This window comes from Daphnia magna, linkage group LG3, assembly GCF_020631705.1.
Source record: "Daphnia magna isolate NIES linkage group LG3, ASM2063170v1.1, whole genome shotgun sequence".
NCBI lineage: Eukaryota > Metazoa > Arthropoda > Branchiopoda > Diplostraca > Daphniidae > Daphnia > Daphnia magna.
Genome location: NC_059184.1, coordinates 13093097 through 13119305, shown reverse-complemented (window position 1 = coordinate 13119305; position 26209 = coordinate 13093097). Strand labels below are relative to the sequence as shown.

The 26209-nt window shown below is 40.7% G+C and overlaps 1 protein-coding gene across 1 annotated transcript; it reads left to right on the top strand.

Annotated features, from left to right (window-relative positions):
- The first annotated feature begins 1901 nt into the window (after positions 1-1901).
- On the top strand, positions 1902-25253 carry LOC116919725 (dorsal-ventral patterning protein Sog). Its single transcript, XM_032925743.2, has 11 exons — positions 1902-2307; positions 3104-3626; positions 10557-10660; positions 12397-12532; positions 13752-13817; positions 15540-15823; positions 16744-17121; positions 19937-21362; positions 21498-21637; positions 21791-22114; positions 22198-25253. Exons 2-11 carry the CDS (start codon positions 3464-3466, stop codon positions 22504-22506), a joined length of 3330 nt encoding a protein of 1109 aa, XP_032781634.2. The 5' UTR covers positions 1902-2307; positions 3104-3463; the 3' UTR covers positions 22507-25253.
- Positions 25254-26209: the final 956 nt, after the last annotated feature.

Here is a 26209-nt window from a genome sequence, read left to right as displayed (position 1 = left end):
GTCCCGTCTTGAAAATACAATTATCTTTTTTTTATTTTTGTTCTTGCCCAACTACAAAGGCCAAATTGAATTTGTTTTTTTAAAAGGAACTTTTTAAATAATAAATAAAAGAAAAAGCCGCGTGTTTTTTAATTCAAAAACAAAATCGATAAAGATTCACAAAGTTTATTTACATTACACAATAAAAATGGACATTTTCAAGAGAGAGACTACACAACAAATAAAATATCAAATATGTATATATTTTTTTTTAACTATGCCAAGGGCGTTTGCATCGTCCGGTCTCACGATCCAGTTGGTGAAAATTTCCTTGCCCGCGTGTGTGTGTGTGTGTGCCACCGTTGCGGTCGTTTGCGCATCTGGGACTCCTCAACGAAAACAAAAACAATGTGAGTAGCATAATCATCGAAATGCGAAGGCGTCCGATGACAAAATAATTTAAAACGGATCTTCTTCTTCGTCTTCTTCTAGCGGTCCTCTATTTTTGTGCTCATTTGCATACGGGAAAAAGAAAATAAATCAATACCAAGACGTGAGAGAGAGAAAGACTTTTGCAAGTCCATTCGACACTTGAAGAAACGTGTTAAAGTTCATCGATCCGTAGTTTCGAATTGAGGTGATGGACAAAACGTATCGAATTAAAAACTTAATTAAGCGGGAGCCTTTGAAAAGGGGGAGGTGCCACCCCCTTGGCTTCCCCCCTATTCAAAATCCTTTCCATTTTAATTTCTTTGCTGATTTTCTTTTTGAAATTAACTTTATCCTAACCGCCAATCGTTCACATTTGTTCTCACTCAGGAATTGCGATCCTCCATCGGATACGAAGAAACCGCGAAAACAATTGGAAGGGGGAAAGAGAGAAAATCGATTTTTGTTTGACTTTTTTTTTTTTTATTGAAATTCTTCGGCAGATTCCCATTGTTTTCATTCATCTTTTTTTCGGACACAAGCAACACACACCTGGAAGTTGGCAAGTCGTCAAGGGAAATGTACTTTTGTTTTTTTTTGTTTTTTCGGTTCCACAAACGACATCGAAATTGTCTCTTTTCCTATTCGTTGATTTCTGCCTTCTCATTGGTCGTTGCAGACCACCTGCAAGACGTTAAGTGGCAGCCATCTTTAAAAAAGGCTTTCTATTATTATATTTTCTTTTTTTCTTTTACCGGTAGAACGTCCCGTGAGATGACATGATCCATAATGTGATCACACATTAAAAAAAAAAAAAAAGATTTATCTCTCGTCATCTTGTTCAGGTGTGTGCGGTGAAACAGAGGTGTCAGGGTGTGGTGTGTGGTTCAGGTAGAAAAAGGTCGAAGAAAAACATGTCGAAACACGATTCATTGGAGGATACGAGGTGTGGGGAGAAACCCCCCCCGCCCGAAAAAAAAAACAGATTTGATTTAATATTCGTTTTTCATTTGTTTTTAAAAAAGTACGCATCTCATTAGCGCGAGATCACGCGGGCTTCCAAAATAGAAATTTATTTCAAAAAAACGCGCCAAAATTCAAACAATGGCGCTCACCTGCCTGTTCGCAAAGACAAGAGTTGATTACGTCATCAGGGCAGCTCAAAAACCCGATCGTTTGGCCCATCCTTTTCGTTACTTTCGTGTGCCAAAAATCCCCCCCTTTGAAAAAAAATAACACGAGTTTTGGGATAGAGGCGCCATCGATAGAAGACACACGGAGAGAGAGATCTCGGGGCCAGCAGCAACACACACACACACACACACACAGAGTTTTTGATCTATCTAGTGTGTGTGGATGCCGGTGGGTGGTATCGGAGGAGAGCCTGTGCCAAACCAAAAAGGCAGGAGGTTTGGTAAAGGAGGAGGCTAGAGGGAGGAGAAGAGGAGGGAGCTCCAACCACCACATCTGGCCGCTCGCCCGAGTCGAGGCGCAGTCGTGATTCAACTCTCGAACGCGCTACAAGTTCCCCCCTTCTTTCTTTTTTTTTTTTTCACTTCTCTCTTTCAAGTTCCCCCCCATCCCCACCTTTTCATTTTTCAAAAGAACATCATTTGTTTGTTTTTCTTTTGAAATTGTTGACTCGACGCGAAGTCGTTTAATCGAAAGAGAAACAAAACAGTGTGTCAGTGTGTGTGTGGTGTTGTGTGTGCGAGTCCATCGTGAAATAAAAGAAAAAGACGAAAGGACGAAAATTCAAGTGAAATAATTTTTATATAAAAAGTGCCGAAAATATCAATTTTTTGCTGCTGCTGCCCTTCACCTGTGCACATTTGCATTGACGCCATTTTAAATTGTTCTTCTCAAAAAGGATTGATTGAAAATCATCCTTTATTTTCGGTAAGTTTTGAATAATTTTCTCGCCATTTTTCCATGTTTCAAAACGCGTGTCCTTGAATTCATTCGAGTTTCAAAAAACATTTTTTTTTTCCAATCGAGAAAATTATGTTAATCCTCAAATAGTGGAGGATAGGTGAGAAAATACATTTGCACATTTAGAACAACGGGCCAACAACAACAAAAAAACCGGAGGCAGGGAGAGAATTTTCTCTGCCCAGTTCGGGGCCACACACACACACACATCGAAAAAGAAAAAGGGAAGGAGAGAGATCTACATCTCATGACCGATGCGGCTCACGTGCGATATACTTATAGACTTACGGGGGTTCTGTTATGAGAGAGAACCTTTTTTTTTTTTTCTCCCTCCCTCCTTTTTTTTTTTTTCGAAAATTCTGTAAAAGAAGAGAAACAAAACCCGAAATCAAAATGGAGAAACATGTGTAAGGTGGCGCCTCGAGTCCTTATCGGGGATCCCAGGGACGTGCATCTCTTTTCAGATGACAAGAAAATGTAACGAAACAAGAGTAACTTGAAAGAATTAAATCAAAACAAAATTTTCTTTTTAAATTTTTGAATAATTTAATCTTTGGGATTCATCGGTATTTTTTCTTCTTTTCAAAACATGCCAGTCTAGAAAGAAGAAGAAAACAACTAAAGTGGCACAATGTCCGCGTTATGTATTTTCAAACGGTTTGAATTGTTATTGCTTATTAAAACAGCAGCGCGCGCATCCATTCGCTTCACGTTTGTTTTCAATGGCTTTTTATCAATTATTATTATTTCTTAATTATTACAGAGAGGAAAACAAAAAAAAAACTCTGAAGTGGAAAAAGCGCAAGAATTCCATCATTTAACCGACCGGAAAGAAATGCGGTCTGAAGCGGCCGTGACAGACCTGCTACTCACCGGCTCGTTGTCATCATTGAACTCGTCAACCATCGAAAACAGCTGATCCATCTCGCCATCTTTCAAACACGCACATTTTTTTAATTTTTTAAGTGAGTGAAAGTGATTCAATCACAAAATTAGTGCATCTTGTGTAATCGTGAAAGTGAATTTGTTTATTTTTAAATTTCGCGCTCTCTGAAACAAAAGACATTTTGAAGGGCTGATTTTTTGAGACGCGCGAAAGTTCAAATTAAACGTCAGATCCAAAATGGCATCGTCGAGACTTCTGACCGTCGCAACATTGGCCGTCTTGATTATCGCCGTTCTGGCCAAGGCATCGAGTCCGTCAAAGGGAAATCAGCGCAACAGTAAATTGAAACCGCCGCCCATCATATCGGAGGAAACATCCAACAAGAATCGCCGCACATCCGGTTAGTTTCAATTTGTTTTTCTTTCTTTTTGTTCTAATTTAATTTTACGCCGGTTAATTAACACACACCTGGTCAGTTAACGTCCGTTTTTCTTTTTTTAAAGTTACGTTTATTGATTGAGTCCGATCGAAAACGCCTCAGGCAAAATTAAGCCATTTAACTGCCATTTTCTTAATTCATATTTTTTTTTAAATCGTTCTCAAAATGAAAAGAAAAAACAAAAAATCCAACTGTAGAAATTGACGACTCAAACTGTTCAGTCGGGACTCACGATCCGGTGTGTAACGTAGGTCCTAATATAGGCAACAACAACACAAAAAAAAAAAAAACAACTGTATATGCATATAGACAACAACGAGTAGATTCCCCCCCGCAGCCATTACAGCTGTACAACAATCCGGTTTTTGTGTGTGTGCGTCTGTGTGTGTGTGTGTAACTTGATGTTTTTTTTTTTTTTATTTTTGAATGTACGGCAGCGATGCACGAAGAGCACAACACAAAAAAAAATGCAGAGAAACTTTGGTTTGCTATTTTTACTTGGTGAATGGGTTTCGGCAACCTTAGTTTTTTTTTTGGGGGGTGGGGGGTTTGTTTACACGAACGAGTTAACGTTCGGATGGATTTGCAAAAACATCTGTCCTGCGAAGTCTAAACTACGTTTGGATGCGATCCCGTCATCGTGTCGTCATAGCGATGCCAACTGACAGGCTGGATCTTGACGGGCCAAACACACACAACAAAAAATGTACTGGCAACGTCTTGTTCCACCATTTTTTGTATTTTTATTTCATAATCCGGTGTGAAAGAAAGCAACTCGTCTGCTTTTTTATTTGCAATCGCGCGTCGTTAGAGGAAGAAGAAAAGAAAGGAAAAACAAAACAAGGCCAACTGGAACATGTCCGATCGATTGGCGACCATTGCAAGAAAAAAGGCCAACATTAACAAACCATCGCTGCAATCAAAAGCAATCGAGTTGGGACACAGCGCTGCCATTTCGATAAGGCACCGTTTCTTAACCGCCCAATTCTATTTGATTGTTATTATTATTTTTAAAATCATTTCGATCGCAGGAAATGGATCGTATCCATCATTTGTTTTTTTTGTTTTGTTTTACGTAGTCCAACTGCCAATTGAGCGCAAGTCGATATTATTCTTTTTGCTTCCCCCCCCCCCCTCTCTCTTTCATAGAAAACAGAAATGATGTAATCGATTGGATGAAAAAGTTTTGACAGAAACAGGCGGGGAGTCGGGTGTTGTTGGGGGGGGTTCAGAGTTTACCGCGTTCAAGTTTGGTTTCGTCTAATTCAAAACGTGATCGTTTCTCGTATTTGCTTTGCGATGGACAGTTTCTAGAAACAAAAGGCTGACGCAGAGGAACACACATTCCAAATTGTTTCAAATATTTTTCAATCGCAAAAATGTTTGGTTTATTTTGCATAAGGATTTTGTTTGAAAAAAAAAAACTTTGACATCAACAGAATTGGATGGATTCTTTTCAATTGAATTCTTCAGTGAAATGAAAAAAAAAAAAAAGTCTTTGATCTTTCTAAAAATGAAATTTCAAACTTTTCTTTTTTTTGAATATTTTCCAGATCCGGATGGTTGGCGTGTTTAACTTTAAAAAAAAAAAAAAAAATCAAATTTCGTAGGTTATTCTCCTTTACGTTTTTTACTTTGCGCCCGAGAGTTTGTTTAACGTTGCGCAAAAAAGGAGTTCGCTTCCGTAATGGACTTGTTATTGACTTGGCCGTCTCAGGCTCAACTGTCTTCAGCCCCGAAACACAAGAACACACACAGACACAGACACGCGGAGCAGGACTTATTGATTTCGTGAGTTTTGAAGTGCGCACCAATGCGGCATCGTCGCTTTCCGTCAGAAAAAAAAAGAGCAGACGAAAATGGGGTCCAGCAACACTCGGGGCTTTTGTATATTTCCAATCCGCCTCCGTCTGAACGAAATGTCCATTTTCTTTTCATTCTTCAAACTCTATTCGAATGCATTGAATATGGCGTTGAAGAGGATGTGGGGCCATACGGAGACGCTCGAGATGGATAGATTGGGAGAAATCAAAAGAGGTGGGGGGGCAATGATGGAAGCGCTGGGAGTTGGGGGAAACCCGCGCAGAGTCGGAGGGCTGGAAAAATAAATGAGAAGAAAGGAAAGGAGCGGGGAGTTGTAATGTAACAGACACAGAAGAAACGAACGGGCTAACGCGGCCAGCCTCAGCGCAGTGGCTCGTGATGGCCGCAGGCGGTACAGGCACCGTTTCACCCGTTTCGGGTCGCAATTTTTTCTTTATTTATTTATTTTTAAATTTAACTGATGTATTTTTGTGTGTGTGACAAGAGTCTACGTCAGTTCAAATTTCAGTGACTAAAAAAAAACAAAACAACAAACTTTTTCATTCGTTTTCACGCGGCTATTCCACAATTGACACGGGCTGCCATTCTACGATGATGCGGACATATCTCGCACTTTTTTTTTGAAGTGCAACTCCCAAAAAAAAACACTTTTTTTTTATTTTTTTTAAATAATCGGAAGAGAAAATCGTGTGGAATCGGCCCGTGTGTGGCGCTCTGCCAATAAAACTAGACGCCAACAAGAACAACATCCCGCGGGGGGGTCATAGCGAATGATCGCGTCATCATTCGCATCAAAAATTTAAAAAGAATAAAAAACAAATGAAAAAGAAAGGAAGGGGAATAATAATTCTAACATCACGAAACACATGGAGTATGTCTGATTTAAAAAAAAAAAAACAGATGGGAAATAAATCAATGCAATAATAATAACGTTGTGCGATACTTTCTTTCAAACAGGCGCGAAATTCAAAAAAAAAAAAGAATAAAATTTAAAAATTTTTTAATGGGAGGGCAGGAGCCAGTCAGCCGAGACATGTGTAAGAGATCTAACAAGAAAGAGGATGAATGAGACACTTGATTATGTCTGGCCACGTCTCATTTTTTTTTATTTCCTTTTTTCTTCTTCCTCTCATTTGATAGCCTCACACAAAACTGATCGCTCGCGCGCATTTATTATTATTATTATTTATTATTTTTTTTTTTATTTAAAAGGACGTTGGGGTCATTAGACAACAGATGTTTGCCTCTCTCTTTCTCTCTCTTTCACGTCAATGAGTTTTTAAATGTAGCCTTGCTCGTTTAAATGCGTCATTTCTTTCTTTCTGGGGATGTGCGCGGGAATTTCAAAAAATATTTCTTCTAACCAAGGGATGAATTTCATTTTTATTTTATTTCATTTCATTTTATTTTATTTATTTTTCCCGTTGGTCGGTTGTGGGTTCAAGTGACGTCTCCAGTCCCGTTTGGACGCCAATATCTTTTCTCTTCTCTTTCTCCTATAAGGAAATATGTTAATAGCTTACACACACCAGGCGACACACAATGCTAGCAGCCCGTTGGGTCTCTCTCTCTTTCTCTGTGTGTGTGTGTGTATCAATGTGGAAAGTGGGTAGAGACAGAGAAAAGAGGTTCCCTTCTCTCTTCTCTTTTTTTTCTAACTGTTTAAGAATAAAAATTCTTCCGAGACAAGTTCAGCACCGTTTCGGACGAATGCCAAGAAGAAGAAAAAAAAAACACAAAAAAGAAAAGAAAAACGTTTTCTAAAAAAGAGCTGCACGTCAAGAGTGCATACGAAAGATGCTCTTTTATTCGTTTTATTTATTTTTGAAATGAATAAAAATTGTTCCCCTCCAGGCCCCCCGTTCAAGCGACCGGCGCCGGGTTATTGAGTGCCAAATAAACATCAAAATATTTCGTAGTTAAATGGGTGCGCATAGAAAACGACTTTGTTAGTAGTCGAAATGATTATTATTAAATGCGATCTCTTGTTATGCTGTGAGAAAACTTTGCATTCAAATTTCTGCTTCTTTTTGGGGGGGGGGCTGGGGGCCGCTATGTTTTGAATCGCCCGCGCGTGCCGCCGCCAATCATCACGAACTCAATCAAAGGGATCGATGGCGAAAGTCCGTCGGGATCGGAATGGCTGTGATGCGGGCGCGTGAGTTCAATGGGTATATAGAAAAGGAAAAAGAGAAAATTCACGCATCCATTTTGCTCGTTTATTTTGAATAGCTTTTTATGGTGGACCCAACCCAAGCCACTTGATTATTAACTTCAAGTGGCTTCTCTGAGTATATCTAGTTATTTCCTTCTTTTTATTTATTTATTTTTTTTTTTGCTTATACACACACAGACACACACAAGGATCTCCATAATTTAGCGAGATATTTTATTTTTTATTTATCTTCCGTAGGGGGAGCAGGAGGAGAAAGAGGGGGGAGGTAAGGTGGCATCAAACCATTTGGCCAAGTCAGCGGGCCGGAAAAAAAAAAAAGATGAATGATGATGTTCGAATTAGCATAATTTTTTTTTTTTTGCATCAAGATTAATTGGGCGGGTTTTAGTTTATTTCCTTGTTATTTATTTATTTTTTTGTTTTTTCACGGCCAATAAATTGCCACGCTTGGCAAAATTTTGCCAGCAAAAAAAAAGAAAAAAGAAATGGTTAACAAAAGAATGGACATGTGGCATGACGCAATGGGGCGCCGGCGACGTCGTTTGTGAATTTGATTGCTCTGAAAGGGGGGATTCGTCTGCTGAGTTGTGTGTCTGTGTGGTCTGTGCCGTTGATGTTCTTTTTATCAATGGATCATTTTTTTTTATATATTTGCGATGTCGCCATCATTAAAAAAAATAAAAATATTTCGTCCTTTTTAAGTTGAAAGATTCGACGAAATGCTAAAATTCTCCGTCGGGTTTCATTTTGTTGATTCTTTTGGGGACCGTTTCTAACATTTCGATCGTAAAACGATGTGGGGGGGTTGAAGAATAAGAAACACACGCAGACAACCACACAAAAAATGGATGAAATCGAATGCGCAAAAGAATTTGTGAAGCGTTTTTGAACATGACATGAATATGAAAGGAATATAACCATATAGGAACACGAATTATTTGCATACAATATTTTTTTATACGACCACCTTCGTTAGACGATTCTTTTCCTTTTTTTTTTTTACGGTGGAATCTTCCAAAATGGCGTCGCGGGAAATTTGAATTTTATTTATTTTAGGCCGTGGCTTTTTTTTTTTTGTGTTTACATTGAACGATATTTTAAAAAAACAACAAACAATTCGGACGGTTAACTGATTTAACTTTTAATTTAAAAAATAAAATGATGAATAATTTCATTTTATTATCGAATTTGAATTTCAATAAAATCGCAGGATTTTTGAAATCGTGTCGAAATAAATCACAAGAAACGGAGGACCCATTTTGGGGAGGGGGGTGGGGATTTGGTGGTGCGGAGGACACGAGTCCTTCCCGCTTTTGAAAACGGTTGGCATTGAGGTGTCAGCAAATGGGACCCCCCCTTTCGGAATAGGCGTCTGGAAGCGGGACGGAGGGGCGCCAACGTTACAGACGTGGGGGATATAAGAGAAATGTGCGTCCGTCGTACGTTGCCCTCGTTCGTGTTTCTTAGCGCCTTCTGTCTGTTTTCGCTTGACTGTTTATTGAGGAGTGGGGCGACCTCTAGACCTGTTTTTGCTGCCGTCCCATTCGGGACCCGAAAAAAAAAAGAATGACGACGACGAGGCGTTGATTATTGAAATGACAGTTGGCGTCTGTTAACAGTCGAACTGTTAGTGAAAAAAAAAAAAAAATGTTATTTTTTTCCCCACCTTTTTTTTTTTTTATCTTAAAAGCCACACCCTTTCACGCTGTCTGCAGCGCCACCTTGTTCGCGTCATTGTCGTTCTCACTTCCTTATCGAAACGAATTTTTTTTTTCACGCTCGATACCCACCCTCTCCTCTTTTGTGTGTGTGTGTACGTACCCTGTGCGGGAATAACGCACATGTCCATATAAAGGTGTGTATATGCAAATTTTCGAAAAAAAAAAAAAAAGCCCCGCCCTAAAAAAAAAAAAAAAAAGAGATGCGTTTTGTGTGACGTAATTCGTTTATTTTTAAATGGACGATTTTTTTTTTCTCTGGTTTTTTGATTGGCTCGATGGTCCTCTTGTCCAATTGCTCTCCGTTGTACCTCACCCATTCGCGATATTCAAATTCCTGTTTTAAATTATAAAAAAAATTTTTTTTTCCAACGTGATTTGACTCGAACTGGCCGTTTCTCATTATCGGACCTTATTCGTTCGGGACCTTCGTTTTTTTAATGTGAGCTCATAGAACTTTGCATACCTGCGCATTTCAAGCCCAAACATCTCAAAGGAAAACTTGGCGCCGATGCGCGTCTTGGTTCAATTTTTTGATGTTGCGAAATGAAAGACGGACAGGGTGAGGTTTCTCGGCCATTTTTGTTTTATTTTCCCCGTCTCGTATCCGATTGGTATATGATCGAAACTCTCTCTTTCGCCAGAGCCAAACTAAAAATAGCGCAGCATCAATGACGTAATGCGGCGCCACTTTGGGCTTGTTGCGCGTCGCTCGCCAAAGCCTATACGATTTTTTTTATCTTTTAAATACATAAACCGACACGTTTTTTTTTTTTTATCCATCCGTTCACCCATTTCTTTTTTTTTTTCTATGCAGCTCATCAGCTATTCAAATAGTCGAACGCTTCAGTTTTTCTTCTTCCTTCAACCATTTTCTTTTTGATTTATAGCGAGAGAGTTAGAAAGTCTCTCTCTCGGCTTCCAAAATAAAATAAAAAAATAAATGAATAAATAAAAAACGTCTTCATCAAAAGACTTTTCGGGGGGAGGGCACTCGATTTAGATATCGATAGATAAGAAAAGAAATGATTGGCTTTTTCCCTTCATCGTGACGCAATGATGCCATTTTTCAAGAAATTAAAGCCACACGTTGGCGCTAATTAACTATCGATAACTAAGCAATTCATTTTAAGTTGAAAAAAAAATTTAATTTATTTAATTTTTTATTTTCAGATTGCCATTTCGGCAAGAAAGTCTACGAATTGGAAGAGAGGTGGAATCCGGATTTAGGCTCTCCGTTCGGCGTCATGTATTGCATCCGCTGCGAATGCATAGCGGTAAGTGATGGCATTATGTCTCTCTCTCTCTCTCTCTCTCTTGTTTCATCACCCAAACACGTCGCCATTCTCAAACACAAATCAAAAACGATCTGTGCCCAAAAACAGCAGAGAGAACAAGGGACAATGAGGGTACACACAAGGTTTCAGCTAATGAGGCTCGGGCCGACAGGTTCCGTTCGACATGACAAACGACCTACAGTCTTTTTCTCTCTTTTTATAAATAAAAGAAGCAGAACAAAAAGCCAAAAAAAAAAATCTCGGCTAGTTTTTAGGAAATTCTATTATTATTATTATTATCATCATCTCCTGAAATTGGAAGACAAATGAGCTCCCCAATTTCTGCATCTCGCATGACAAACTTTTTCATTCAGCGATCGTGACGTGACCATTGAAAGTTAACAAAAGGAAAGAGGGACACTATCCTGCGAGTATAGGGTCCGTTTCATCATCATCACCTTTCCGTCTATCAGCATTTCTCTCTCTCTCTCTCTCTCTCCATATGGATGTGTCTTGAAAGAATGAGGGGAGGGGGAGGAGGAGGAGCAGATAGATGGGTGTAGGAGAATGCATGACATTCCAGACGATCCTCCAGTTCTCTTTCTCTCCCTCAAGTTGTTTTTGTTTTTAAAGTGGAATGTCCGTTCTAAACGTCAGAAGCTTCTTGTGTCATCGGCTGGACAACCCCCCCTCCCTCCCTCCCAAATAGAAAATAGTTTTTTTTTTTTTTTAATGTTGTCCAAAAGAGACGAATCGCATTGCACAAACGCAAGTGGAATGTTTTCAACACAAGAAGAAAGGAATCGGTTTGAGAACATGGGAGAGAAGGTGTTAACAGCGTTGCCATCGCCTCCTGCTGGTAGACACACACAGACACCTCTAAAAGTGTGGAGGGAAAAAGATCAACCCAACGGGTGGGGGTTAGGGGGGGGGGGGTCCGGTCTAGTAGTCGCCATGAAAAAGGAAATCTGAACGAATGAAGATGCCAAAATTTTGAATGTTTTTTTTTGTTTTTTACCCTATGACATACAGCGCCACCGCTAAATAACATTCCGACGTGTGTGAGAGTATTTCAAAAACGATTTTTTATTTCCTTTTTTTAAATGATTCCACTATCGTCTAGCCCCTTCGTCCATTTTTTTTTTTTAAACCTCCCCCCCTTGTTTTTGCCGTCCGTGTGAACGTGAAACCGTCGGGACTTGAAATCGATCCCCCGCCGGGAATTTTTTTTTTTTTTTTTCTCTTTCCTCCATTCAAACAAACAAATAAAAAATAAAATTGGGGCCAAATGATTGAGTGACTGTACAATAGCGTGACTGTTTGTGAGACCTAAAGAGAAAAGACAAGAAGAAAATCAAAAATTTGAATAAATAAAAGAAAAACGAGTTTTTTTTGTTTTTGTTTTGTTTTTGTTTTATTATTTAAAGGATACGAAACGATTTGATCGGATTACCCGCAACGATGAGGGGAGTAGGTAAGGGGGAGGGGGTTTTAGTTCCCCGCCGCTCTGACGATCGAAATGAGCGGGGCGGGTTTGGGTTCCCGCGGGAATGGCACACGTGACGGATCCGATTGCGGATCGACGGCGCCATGGCCTCTCGCCGTTACTTCATTTTTTATTTCACTTGACTTCCTGAAAACGTTTGAAATTTAAAACAAATTTATTATTATTATTTTTTTTAAATCAAAAAAATGTTTTTTTTTTTTTCCCGCTCTAATTTATTTGAATTTTCCAGGTGCAAAAGAAACGAAGGATCGCTGGCCGGACGCTCTGCCGCAACATCAAAAACGAATGCCCCAAACCGAATTGCGACGAGCCCGTTTTATTACCCGGACGCTGTTGCAAAGTTTGCCTGGAAGACGGCGCTATCGGTAAATCACACGCATCTTGAAATCTTTCAACTCGTTACGTATCTACGTTTATACTTAATAATTGGATAGCTAAACATTCGCCTTTTTTTTTGTTTTTCGGGAGATTAATGAGATTCCAGTCCGGAACAAAATGCCGGAGGGGCGCGCTAATCAAACGATTACACGGGATGGGGGGGTGTTTGTTCGTTATCGAAAAGTCGAGGATGAATTCGTATATACCTGATGATTCTTCATTGTTTATTTTTCAAAAGACGTGATTTAAAAAGCGAGACACAAAAGAATTTTCTAGGGGGTAGGGAAGAGAGGGGGGGAGGGGGGGCCGGTAAACGAATGTATATAGAAAAATAAATAAATCAAATGGAAGAGGGAAGGGCGTCATGTGGCGCGTTAGTAGAGGACGACACAAGTCCCGCAAGTTAATAGGCGCCATCGTTATGAACTTAAAAATAGCATTTCATCACACACACACAAAAAAATGGTGGCCATTAAAAAATAAAGGGGGGGGGGTGCACAGATTGGGATTGACGTGTAATAAATGATTGGAAAAAAAAAACTCGTCTTTGCGGTTAAAACTAAATATAAACGCTCGATATCTTTACGAATCCCGCATTTTTTTTTTTCAGTTGGCTATGCAACTGAAGAAACTATTTTTACACAGTGCAACGTATTGTGTGTGTATTTATTCCTCTCGTGTAAAAAAAAAGAAATGAAACCCAAAATGGGGGCCCCCAGAAACAAACAGAAATGTAAATTTAAAAAAAAAAATTAATAAATAAAAAACAAAAAAAAAGAGAGAGACGGGACACACACACACACACACACACAGATGGTATCAGACGGGAGCGGGATTGGCGCCAATCCCTTACTCGGACGTTGAAGAGAGATCGAATACGAATGGCTTCATCCGAGCGTGTGTGTGTTGCCTATGCGCTTTTCCCCATCCACACACACACACACACACTCGTAACACATAATTTTTTTAGCCACCCGTCTTGTTTATTATTTTTCGATTTAGGGGTTGGTATAATTTTGTTTGGTCGGTTTTTATCTCGTGTCTCGTTACGCACAGCCCCCCCCCACACGCGTCCTCGTTCAATGTCAATCACGTTATTTAAGCTTCCATCGAATAGCTTTAAGATGAAATTATCTAAATTCATTCAATATTTAATGAAATTCATTTGTTTTGTTTTGTTTGAAATTTTGTTTTGCGATGCGCCAGGTTTGGGACCTTTGAAAGAGGACGTCTCTCGCATCGGATTCGATGACGACGACAAGCAAGCCAAAGGTATGTCTATTTTGAATATCGTCCATGTTTCATTATAGGGACTCGATCTCTTGTCCCTTTTTTGTTCTTCTATTTCTTTCTTCTTTATTTTGAAATACTCCTTTGGCTATAAGACAACTATAGACTGTCTGCCCTTTTACATATTCTCCCATTTTGTGTGTGTGTGTGTGTGTTGTGTGTGTGTGTGATAATTTCTCGTTGGCGACAGGCGGCTGGCAGAAATGTTTTAAAAACCTTGAAATTGTTGTTTGTTTGCTGTTGACCCAGCCATCGTTTGCTGACTTTTTTTTTTCTTTTGAAAATTGGATGCAAATCATCTGCCCGTTGGGGCAAAAAAAAAAAAAGAAAACAAGAAAAAATTAATTCCAAGGATTTCTGTCGTGACTGAAGGCGTCGCGGCGTCTTGCAATCAATTTCTGTTTTACATCAATTGAAATTTAAATAAACATGAAAGGGAGGGGGGAGGGGTAATCGTAATTCCAGGTCAAAGATCCTCTCCATTTATTTTTTTTTTTATTTTTTTTTTTTTCCTGAGAATTCCATTTCAACATCACGGGAATGTCGTTTCACCAAATGGTTATCCCCCCCCCCCCTTTTTTTTAATTTTTATTTGTTGCAAAATACCGACCCACTCGTTTGATTTGTCTGTAAGACGGTGACGCAATGCCATTCAGTTTTTAGCGATTGGACGCGTGGGTTATGTTTGGCTCGAGATGGCAATCGGCTGTCGCGACGTTTCGTACTGGCGCGACATCACCGCAATCTCTTTGAACTCCTCCTCCCCCTTTAAACAACACGCATTTAACGGGATTGTTTAAAAACTAAATAGCCAAAATTTGTTTCAATTGAATTAACAAAGAAACTCGATACTGGTAAAAAAAAAATGGGGGGGAGGGGGAGGGAGAGGGGGATAGCTTTTAACAGCATAACCGTGGGAGGGAACGTGAGTCCTTTTGGGGTGTGGATGAACGCGAACGCACCCGAGCGGGTGAAAGTTTCTAGCTCGAGGAAGGAGCGCCTCAACTTGTCAAAAGGAGTTTTGTTTTCTGTACCGAAAGTCGCGAACGCCAAAGTAATTAATTACCGTATTTAATGCTAATGCAAAAGTCGGTTGAAATTTATTGCTCGGTCCCACCGTCAGATAAGACCTACATGAACAAAAATATTGGAGGCAAAATGAAATAGAAAAAGAAGAAAAACCTGAAGTATTTTTTGTTTTTAAAAAACAAAAATCTGAAAAAAAAAAATAAAATTCCTTGAATAATTTAACTCAATTCGAGAATTACGTATCTACACACACACACACACAGAGAGAGAGTTAGAGAGAGCCAAACGGATGATAAGTACCTTTCAATGTCGTCGCGCCGTAGAAACCCAGTGTATGTGTGTGTGTGTGTGTGTCTGCCTTTGTTTTGTCCAGGCATTTCCAGTTAGACGTGTGTAGATATACTCTTTCGTCTGCCTTTTGTTTTATGGTTTGATGTGCGTACCTGCATGTGTAATACATGTAACCGTGTGTAACAAGAAGTGCCTTCTTTTGCAAACAAAACACACACACACACAACTTGTTTTTTTCTTTAATTTTCAAATGGCAATTGAGCGCGCCATTTCATGTGTGTGTGTGTGTGTTCACTTTCAAGGTTTCGTCCCTTTCTGACTCCGTTAATTAAAGAAAAGAATATAATTTTTTTAAATATCATTTTTGTCTTGGAAATGTTTCAGATTTCGCGGCTTTGCTAACGAAGAAGACGTCGTCGCAACCGACGGCCGCTAGTGGCGCTAGTGCAACGAGAAGCGGCTACCCGTTGGCCGAAATGGCCACCGGCAGATTCACTTTTCACAAGAGGCACTTGTACTTTTCGCTAGTCTTGCCGGCCGCGCCAACCAGCGGCCCGGAAGCGGACGCAGCCCGACCTCCGCGCTACCTCCAATTCCTCAGCGAGGATGGCAACATCTTGGAAGAGCAGGAGCTCACTACCAACGACTACTACAACGCCACCGGCAAGGTACTCCTTTTTTTTTTTTTTTTTCTTTTCCATCATCATCATCATCATCATCATCATCATTATTATTAGTTTTTCTCTTATTCTTGTTGCGATGAGGTACTGCGACGAGCATTTGTTTTTGTTTTTTTTTGGGGGGTCGGAGTTTTGTTTTTGTTTCTAGCGTCTCTCTCTCGGGATGGACGTCCATCTGCTTATAGGAGGTGGGAGGGCTGGGCTGAAAACACTGGGAATACAACAGTTGACTTGGAGCTTTGACTGATTGTCGGAGAAATGATGGAAATCTCTGGGAAAATTACACAGTCTCGAGTGTCTGGAGCCTTCCGCAGCTGAGGCCCCTCCTGTCTCATCCGTCCATCGATCCATCAATAGGAAAAAAAAAAAAAAAAAAAGGCCCTTCTTTTCTTTTTTCATTTTTCTTTTATTATTATTTGGTGGCTGAATGGGAGTGGCCAATGCCAAGATTCACCAACATTTTGGAAAGAACAGAATTTGATTTATTCAAACGGATTGTATGGCGCACGTGTTTCGCTGTCAACTGTCCCCCCCCGCCAAACAAATTGCGCGCACAAGGAGCAAAACAAAAGAAGAAACAAGTTTAGATTATTCAACAAAATCAAATCAAATGTCAATAAATCAAAAAAAAAAATAGATGTGTAATTATTAAAGACAAGGTCAGAGCCGGACGGGCCTTCCGGCCTCGTGTACAGCCTTCCAAGAAGAAGGAGAAACGAGAAACGAAAGAGGTGTGGAAGAAATGTGAGATGAATGACGTAAAATATCGAATTTCCGCAATGGCGGAAATGAGGCGCAGGCATCCGGCCTGATTGTACTTTTCTTTGAAATGTTTTCGTTATAATGACAACAAAAAATCAAAGAAACGAATGAAACTGATGATGTGCGGATGCTTGCGTTCTGTGCAGATGTGCGGAGTGTGGCGCAAAGTGCCGCGGGTGTACAAGCAGCTCCTTCGCGAAGAGAAACTTTGGGTGGCCCTGATGGAGGACAAGGACGGCGAGGCCATCACGGGCCGTGTGGCCCGTTACAAGGCCCTGTCGACCGAGCTGCTGAGCGCCGTGCTGACGCCATCCGGCGGATCGTCTTGCCCCGCCTGCGGCGGAACGGCCGCCGTCTCGATGGCCAGCGCCTCCAACAGCATTCACGTCACGGTGGCCGTTTCGGGCCTGTCCTCCAAAGGCGCTGACGTCGAGACGTTCGTCGTCCGTTTGGAGACGCTCGAGACGGGCACGCATCCGTCGCGCGTCATCGAGGAACTCGTCACTGTCCAGAAACCTCAAGAGGTAAAAAAAAACAAAACAAATTATGCATTTTTTTTCAACACCTTTTCTTTTTCCCCCTGTATCCCCTTCCTTTTTTTTTTGTTTCAACGCCCAGCAAAAAAAAAAAAAAAAATGTTGGATAATTTCCAAATGGGTGACGTCATATTTTACCCTTGTTCGCGTGACATAGCGTGAAAAAAAAATCGAAAAAAAGGAAAACTGCCGTGAACTGGGCTCGAACGCAAGATGGATAGACATTGTCTCATCACCAAGCGCAGGCCCATAAATCTTAGCACTCAACGGGGGCGACCACTGCTGAGCTGCCACCCCTCTTTTTCTTTCTTTTTTTTTTCTTTCTTTCTTTTTTTGGACGAATTTCACCGCGGGAGAAACCCAAACATTTTTTTTTTTTGCGGAAATTCAAATTTTTTTTATTTTTTATTTTTTAAAAATTCACATAAGACATTTGTTTTTGGCTGAAAGGCCTTTTAAATTGTTATCTATATATTTATTTATTATTTTTTTTCGTGAATTATTATTTTAAAAATAAAAAATGAAAAAAGAGAAGGGGAAGCCAACAAGAATTTTAAAAAACAAAAAAGAGAGAGAGAGAGACAACGCGCGCGCGCGCACAGTGACCAAATTGGATCACGAACTGGCAGGCAGCCCGGCCGCCCAGTCGTCGCCGTTCGCTTTCGGTCCCCCCGCCATCGTCTTGCCTCGGCCGCCGCTGGCCGTCGTTCTTATAACCGTTTCGGAATGATGTACGGCCACAATCACCTTTCCTTCTCTTTTTCTTTTATTTCTTTTCTTTTATTATTATTATTATTATTTTTTTTTTTTTTTAACTTGGGCCCTGGCAACGTTTGTTCTTTTTTGTTTTTTTGTCTTCTTCTTCTCGAGTTTCACAGAGATTCCTCCTTTTGGCTTTCTCGCCTCCTCTTCCTCCTTTTTTTTCTTGACTATATAAAGCAGGAGGGTCTAGTACGACCCGGCGGGTTCAGCACACGTCGAGAGCCTCTTTTTTTTAAATAACATTTTCAACAACAGAATACAACAACAACAGTCAGGGCTTATAATAAGAAAAAATTCACGAATTTTTTCATGTTTGGACCCGTTTTGATCTTTAAAAAAAAAAATTTTTTTGATTTTGATTTGGAAGAGACTCTGGCGCTGTGTTATTTGATTCATTGAGCCAAAGTCGTGAAAGAAAAAGAAAAAAAAAAATTATTTATTTATTTTTTTTTTTTTTAAAGAAATATATATTTAAAAAAAGGGGGGGGGGAGAGAAAAAGAAAGAGATACGACGAGACTATTTCCATCGTCTATCGCGCTGGCGATAAGCATCACGAATCGACGAGTGATATACAACGGCGATGGCGCGGGGGCCCCACATATATAGGCGTCCCGCCGCGTGCCATGGCTCCCGCGTGGCGGATGCCGCTCGTTCCGCTGGCGCAACCTTGGCCGTCCCCCAAAAAAAAAAAAATAAGGAAAGAAGAAGAAGAAGAACAACATTTATTCCGTATGCTGTTTGAGTGTTAGGGTTTGGTGACCGGACCATTTAAAAATAAAAAAAAATAAATAAAAATTTTATTTTTTTTTATTTCTGAAAGTTCGGCTTCGTCTATATTTGGTTCACACAAATCCCGTCCAGTGTCTCTCTATACAACAGCCAACACCTACTCGAAAAATATTTCACGAAAAAAAAAAAAAAATAGCCGACTGTAACTTATCCTTTTTGGTGACTCGGTTGTTTCAACTGCGTCTTTGGTCGATCCCGTGAAAAAGAAAAAAATCTTTGCAAAATGTTTTTCTTTAAAATTACATTTGTAAGAGTTTGAAAACGCGCAGTTTCCTTGAAGAAAAACTAAAATAAAAAGAAAAAGAAAAACCGGGCCAGGCCGACCTCGAACCGTTTTCTTTACGTACGCAAGATTCCATTGATTCCGAGACGTTGATTGTGTCATGTATAATTCAAAGAAAGAAATAAGAAAAAAAAAAAAAAAGATGTTGGTTTTGTTTGATTTTTGTCTTTATTTTCTTCTTCTGGCCGACACTTCTGGTTTAAAGAGCGCAAGAGTGGACCCCGTTGTGTGTGTGTGTGTCTCTCTTCTTTCTTTTTTAGAATGTCAGATGATGACGCACTTCTTCTGTGCCGTTTGACGAATCGAATCAAATGGAAAGGAAGAACGCAACACAAGACGCGATACCTCGAATCAAATCGACTCAAAAAAGGCGAAATGGGATGAAGAAAAAAAAAGGGGGGGAAGAAGACGGTCCGAGTCGCGACACGCGGCTTTTTTGGCAGACGGGCGCCACGCGCACTGTCCGTCTCAGTCGTTTTCGTTGGCTTCCTGGTCTCTTTTTTTTTATTTGATTTTATTTGATTTTTTTTTTTGCTCCTTTCGTTCAAGGATGACAAATTCTACATGGCCTTATTCGTTCGTTTTCGTTGATTTTGCTTGGCATTTAACGGGCCGTTATTGTTTTGTTTGTTCGGATGTTGTTCATTTGCCGGAGAAGGTAACCCCCCCCTCCAATGAAATGCTTCTGAAATGATCGGAATTAGGAGCTACAATCCTTGCGCTGTTGCCAATTCGCATTTTTGTTTTAAATTGTTGGCAAACGAATGCAAATTTAAAAAACAAAAAAACAAACAAAAAATAATTTGCCCTTTGAAATGAACACAACTGGCCCGTCTTTTGCCCTTCACGTGACGCATCGCATCGATTGCCACGTGTCTTTTATGATGTGCCGTCCAACGTGAATTGATTTCCCCTTTTTATTTTTGTTTGTTTTTAGAAATGAATTTTTCATTTTTGATGATTTTCAGGTGAATGTTGTTGAAGTGAGGACCGTCCTGGAAGCGCAAGAAATGAGACTCTTGCTGCGCGGACACATTTTGCTGAGCGTGCACGCCAAACGGGCGCCCGAGATGCGGCTGAAAGGTCCGTTCGGTCCGCGCATCGCTTGCGATTTGTTCGATTCGCTCGTAACCACCGGAGACGCCCTTGCGGCCGACGGTAGCGCAAATGGCCAACTGTCGGCACCGGCAATGCCATCGACGGCCACCGCCGCAGCCGCCGCCGGCCTGGCCTGGATGTACATTGGCCGGACGGGCACGCTGCACTATCGCATCAAATTGCGCGGACTGCAATCGAAAGTGATTCGAGTGACGATCGAATCGACTGGATCGAGCAAGACGAACAAGAAGCCGAGAGTCGTCGAAGACGTGACGGACATGTTGTCCAGCGTGACGGACAGCTCAGAAGCCGGAGGGGTCAGCTGGATCAACGGCACGGTGACCAGGATGGCTGCCAAGGACCTGGAACTGCTCTACGAAGGCGAGCTGTACGTGAACGTGGCGACGGAGCAATGGCCGGCCTCGGAAATTCGAGGCAAGTTGGTGCCCCGGCTGGCGGGCGAATCTCATTTGGCGACGGACAACGGGCCGGTGCTTCTCAATGCGGTTGGCAATACGACGGCAACTCATCGGGCGGCCCTCGGTTGGGTCCACGTCGACAAGGAATGCAATTTCCATTACGACGTGGCTGTGACCAGCTCGTTGCTGGGCAACGGCCGCAGGGATCAGCCGCACAGTTTGACGGTGCTGGAACTGGTGGACATTCCCAGGATCAGCATCGAACACCAAGCCGGCAATTCACCGGGCTCGGGCGGAATCATGCTGATGGACGGCAGCGAAGCGGCCGCTGGATCGGCCAGCAATTACGGCGAGGTGCCCTTTATGCCCAACATCCGGCTGCTGGAAGAGTTCTCCGGGTATCAGGTGGAGAACAGCGTGGCCGACCTCAACAAACTGTCGCTGGCTCGCATGGACGCTGGAGTGGCTTACCTGAAACTGACGGAAGCGCCCGTCACTGGAACAGGATCGCCCGGCGCGCAGTTTCAGGGCTGGTTGACCAACGTCCACGTGCCAGGCTCTTGTCTGCCAATCGGAATGGGCCGCTCGGTCGGCGGCAACCTGGGAGAACAGTCTGCCCTGGGCGTCCAGGGATACGTTTTCGACCGCGCCCAGGACGACAACAATGAAATCCCCATGGCGACGATGCGCTGCTTTTACGAAGGCAAACTCTACGACGACGGGAGGGCCTGGACGGCTGAACACGATCGTTGCATGATGTGCTCGTGTCAACGTGGACGCGTCGTCTGCGATCCTGTCGTCTGCCCGGCCCTTAGCTGCACTGCACCGTCGTCTGCTGTCATTCACCCTCCGGGCGATTGCTGCCCCATGTGCGAGAGTGAGTGTTTGCATTCCCGTATCCCCGTTGAATGTTTTCAATGTTAAATTAAATTATAAGTTTTTTTTTAATTTAATTTAATTTAATTTAATTTAATTTAATTAATTTTTTTTTTCTCTCTCTCTCTCTTTAAAGATGTGACAAAATCCGTAACGGAATCATCGAGACGCGGGTGCCATTTTGAAGGCGATCAGAAATTCCATCCGGCCGGAAGTCGCTGGCATCCGTACCTTCCACCGTTCGGTTTCAGCAAATGCGCCGTTTGCGTGTGCGACGTGAGTTATTTCCTTTCTTGATTTCATTCGCAAATGATGCACTTTTTACAACAAAATAATAATAATAATGATAGTAAATCAATACGCAATTCTTTCGATGATGGAGACGGACGCTGATTGGCTTATTTCTGTTATTTATTTAAATGTTTTTAGCCGTTAACTTTGAAAGTGGAATGCACCAAGTTGACTTGTCCTCCGCTCAGCTGTCCGGAGAGCGAAGCTTATCGGCCTGATCCGATGGCCTGTTGCAAACAGTGTCCAGCAGCACCGGCTACGACCACCCCATCGGCCGCAGCGCTCAGTCAGATGCTGGCCAACAAAGAGCTGCTGGGCGAAGAAGCCCAAATCCGAGGGGAAGTGGACATTCTCTCGTCCGGCGGATGTCGATTCAAAGGCGACGTTTTCGAGAACGGCGAAGAATGGCATCCTCGCATCCAGCCGTGGGGTGAAATGCGCTGCATCAACTGCAACTGCAAGGTACTGTACCCAATCACGAAGCACTTAACAAACAAAACTAACATTTGCACACGCTATTTTTGGGGTTGATTCAATCAATTCAGGATGGTAAAGTCAAGTGCAAACGGAAGAAATGCGCCAAGTCGCGGTGCAACGGTGGACGTACAACGACATCTAGCGGCGCAGCGGGAAATGACGATTGTTGTCCATCGTGTCCGGAAGATGGCGTTGCTAGTTCTTTTTCCTCGTCGTCCCCAACGACATCGGCGGCCTCGTCGTCTGGTAACAAGAACAACGGCGACGCCGACGCCAAGAAGAAGAAGCAAAGGGAAGGAAGGAGCCGCGCCGGCGCCGGTCCGAACAACAATAGCCGAACGCACAGGCAAAATCACCAGCATCCACCAACGGCTTGAGGGGGCGGGGGAAGAACAGCGTAGCGCATTGTGTTTAGAAACAGAGAAAGGCCATCGAACAAAGTTGTTTTTGTTTTTTTTTTCTCGTTATTTCGTTACAATTGGCGGGTTGAAAGAAAAGGAGTAATTAAAAGCATTAGCGTAGGATTTTTAGATATCCATTCAAATATTTTAAAACATTTTTTTTAAATTTTGACTAGCTAATAACTGCTAATTCCTCACATCCCTGCACAAAACAAAAGAGCAAAAGCAAGAAATCATTACGAGGATTTTTTTTTTTTTTTTGAAATTGTCATTTACTAATATGTCCGCACGCTCTAATATTATTATAGTTCTTTTATATGTATATATATTTAGTATATATATATATATATGTATACTATGCCCATGCACCTTAATTTTCACTTCCACCGGCTAATTATATGTTACAAGTCGTTAACTTTCTTTTTTTTTTTCGCTTCTTCGAACGATCCGGATATCGAACAGTCGACATTTTTTGGGCTTTTCTTCATTTTTTGTTTCAACCGTTTATTTTTTCTTGCTTTTGTTAATGATTTATATGTTCAAGGAACGTTTGTGCCAAACCGAACAAGTTAAGCTACAACACACGAAAAAGAAGAAAAAAAACAAAAATTAATTAAAGAAATCCTGAAAAAAGGGACGGAAATGTAAATAGCTGGAGATTTTATTGCGAGTCCTAGAGAGAGAGAGAGAGAGAAAAATCGAAGAGAAAGAATTTGAATTCGAAAACATTTAAAAGTCAAAGATGCAAAAAATTTCGTTTCGTTTGTTTGATCGTGAGATCGGAACACAAACCAAACAAATCCATGGCTCCCCCCCTCGCCCCCGTTTCTCCAATTGAACGTGTCCGAAAAATATAAACAAACCACCACCGAATTACGAAATGAAAATCATTTGTTTAAAAAAAAGGAAAGAAATTCGATGATTTTCTATTCGAAAAAGAAAAAGGGGGGAAGAATTTTTGTTGTTGTTTTCAAACACATAAAACTAGAAGAAATCCTGGTTGTGTCCAGTCTGATGAGCTTATTGTACCTATTATATAATATCCATAATGAATTTTCTTTCATCTGTTTAAACTGAAAGTCTCACGCCCGCTATTATTATATTGCTGTATTTTTTCGTATCTTCGTATTCTTTACACCCCATTTTTTTTTTTTCGGCCGTCTTTAATTTTGATTTGGTACGTGTCCGCTTGGATTATCGACAAGTCCACCCACCACCCCTCCCCACCCGCTCCCGTTAATTGTTTCATTTTTTTTGTTTGCCGTTTTTTTTTTTTATTTCGATGCCATTTTGTACATATATGAATGTCCTTATTATTGTGCATGCCCATTCACTATTGGTCAACATTTCAAAAACAAGTCTTAAAAAAACATCGATTTTTTTTTTTTTTTCAAAATTTTTAAAGTTGGGGGATCACAATTTAAATCAGAAACGAGCCAAACACACACACACAAAAAAAATGATAAAAGAAAATTTTTTTAAAAATTCGGAAACCAAAGGTCGGACGCCAATTCAAATTTCCCTCCATTTTCTTACCAGTTTTGCCAATCCATAAAAAAGGGGGGGAGATTTTCTAAATTTTGGGGGGACAAAAGAAAAATAATAACAGGAAAAATTTGTTTTTACGAATGGCATAGTAAAATAAATAATAATAAATAATTCATTCATATATTTCTTTCGGTCGGGCGACAGACGATGCATTCCGAGTTCAATCAAACCAGCCAGAAAAGCCGTGCATTTTTTTTTTTTATTATTATTATTTTTTTTTTTTAAATTCATTTTTTTCCCTTCCCCACTTTTGCCCTCCGTCTATAAAACTCTCTGCCTCTCCTCTCTTTTCATTGTTGGTCGCTTCCAACAAGATTTTTTTTTTTTATTATTATTTAAATCGAAATAAAAAAAAACAAACAAAAATGAAACGATACACAATCCAGTCACCACAGTCCCGCGCTCTTATATTATTATCCCCACCACCCCAAACCCCCCCACCTGACAGACGACTAACGTCATCTTACATGATCAGAGGCTATATATAATGTTTAAATGTTTTCTTTTTCTTTTTTTTTCATGAATTTCCACACGATAACAGCAGCAAGATTGGCCCGCAGCCTCTCGCTATTCAAATAATCATTTAAAAAAAAAAAGAAAAAAATAATAATTATTTCATGTTGTTTTTAATTGCTGTCATCACGCTCCGGATTTATCTCTCTTTACTCTCTTCACCCCCACCATTTTTTTTTTAAATTATATTATTCCCTTTATACAACTAAAAAAAAAAAAATCTATACTCTTTAATTGGTATAGTAAGATCAAATCGATCCTGCTGGTCGTGTTTTGAAATTTTTTTTCTTTTTGTGGCAAAATTGTGAGGCACACACAAACACATTTGATATGGTAATGAGAGAATTATAGATGCCGAAAGCACAAAGAAGAACGAAAAAAACAAAAAATGCGCTGAATGTTTTGTTTAATTATCTTTTGCTTTTCTAATGACGTGATGATTTTGATTCTATTCTTTTGTTTCCTTAATTCTTTCTTTCTTTCTGTTTCTCGTTTTTTCCTGTTGTTTTATATAGCGAATGTGCGCGCGACGTTCTTGTATATGATGTGTTAGTGTGTACGCGGGCGGACAGAACAAGGAGAATGTACAAAACATAACGAAAACACACGACGACACATTTGATGCTGGCGGATATTAAATAGAAAAAAAAAAACAAAAAAAACAAATCAAACATGTGTCACTTTATTTAGTCATCTATATATTCTTTTTTTTTACACCTTACTAATCACGTAGCATCTAAGTTGATGTCATTTTACTGATCGAATCTCTTTAAACACTTCTGCTGAAGTAATAGAAAATAAACTATTACTATTTACATGTATGCTATTATATGCATAGACTCTACTCTTTTATTTCTGCTACGGGCTGCTGGTTCAGTATAGCGAACAGATCGATGGCGGGACTCGGATGGGAACGCGAACATGTGCTGAGGTCCTGTTTTCCCTGTTGAGCCCCATCGGCCGAGAGTCTCTTTTTTCCAGTTGCACGCAGCTGACTCACTTCTCACGCGACACACACGATTTAGAAGGAAAAGACCAAAAAAAAAACAAGACGAATGCAAAACAAAGATGGCCTCAAGACATCAGCGACACTCATCAGCTGATTCTGTATAGACCTGCGTCATTTGCTAGCATGTGATGTCATCCATTAAAGCTCAACGTCGAAATGAGCAAAAGAGACTGTTGGATATCGAGTTCTCTTTCGAAAAGAGAGTTGAGTGGGGCTTTTTGAATAGCCACGATAATCTTCCACTGTGTGTGTGTGTGTGTGTGGATGCTGAATGCGTTGAAGAGGTACCGCAGAAATTCTATAGCGTCAATATAAATAGAGAGGGAAAACGAGTGGGGGTTGCTAGAGCAGCTGCTCCATCATATGGCTGGCAAACTTAAATACGTATATATACGTACTGTAGGTGAACCTTTTTTTTTCAGAACGCGGTCACCGTTTAACTTCCATTATTCGAATAAGAAATCAGGAAAATAGAAGTTTAAATAAAATTTAAAAAAAAAGGGGGGCAAACATTTCAATAGCGATCCCCTTGAAGCTGGAACTCCCCTCTTTGCTGTCAATCAAAAAATTGAAATCTCCCTCTTTGCCTGCAATCGAATTAGACGTGTT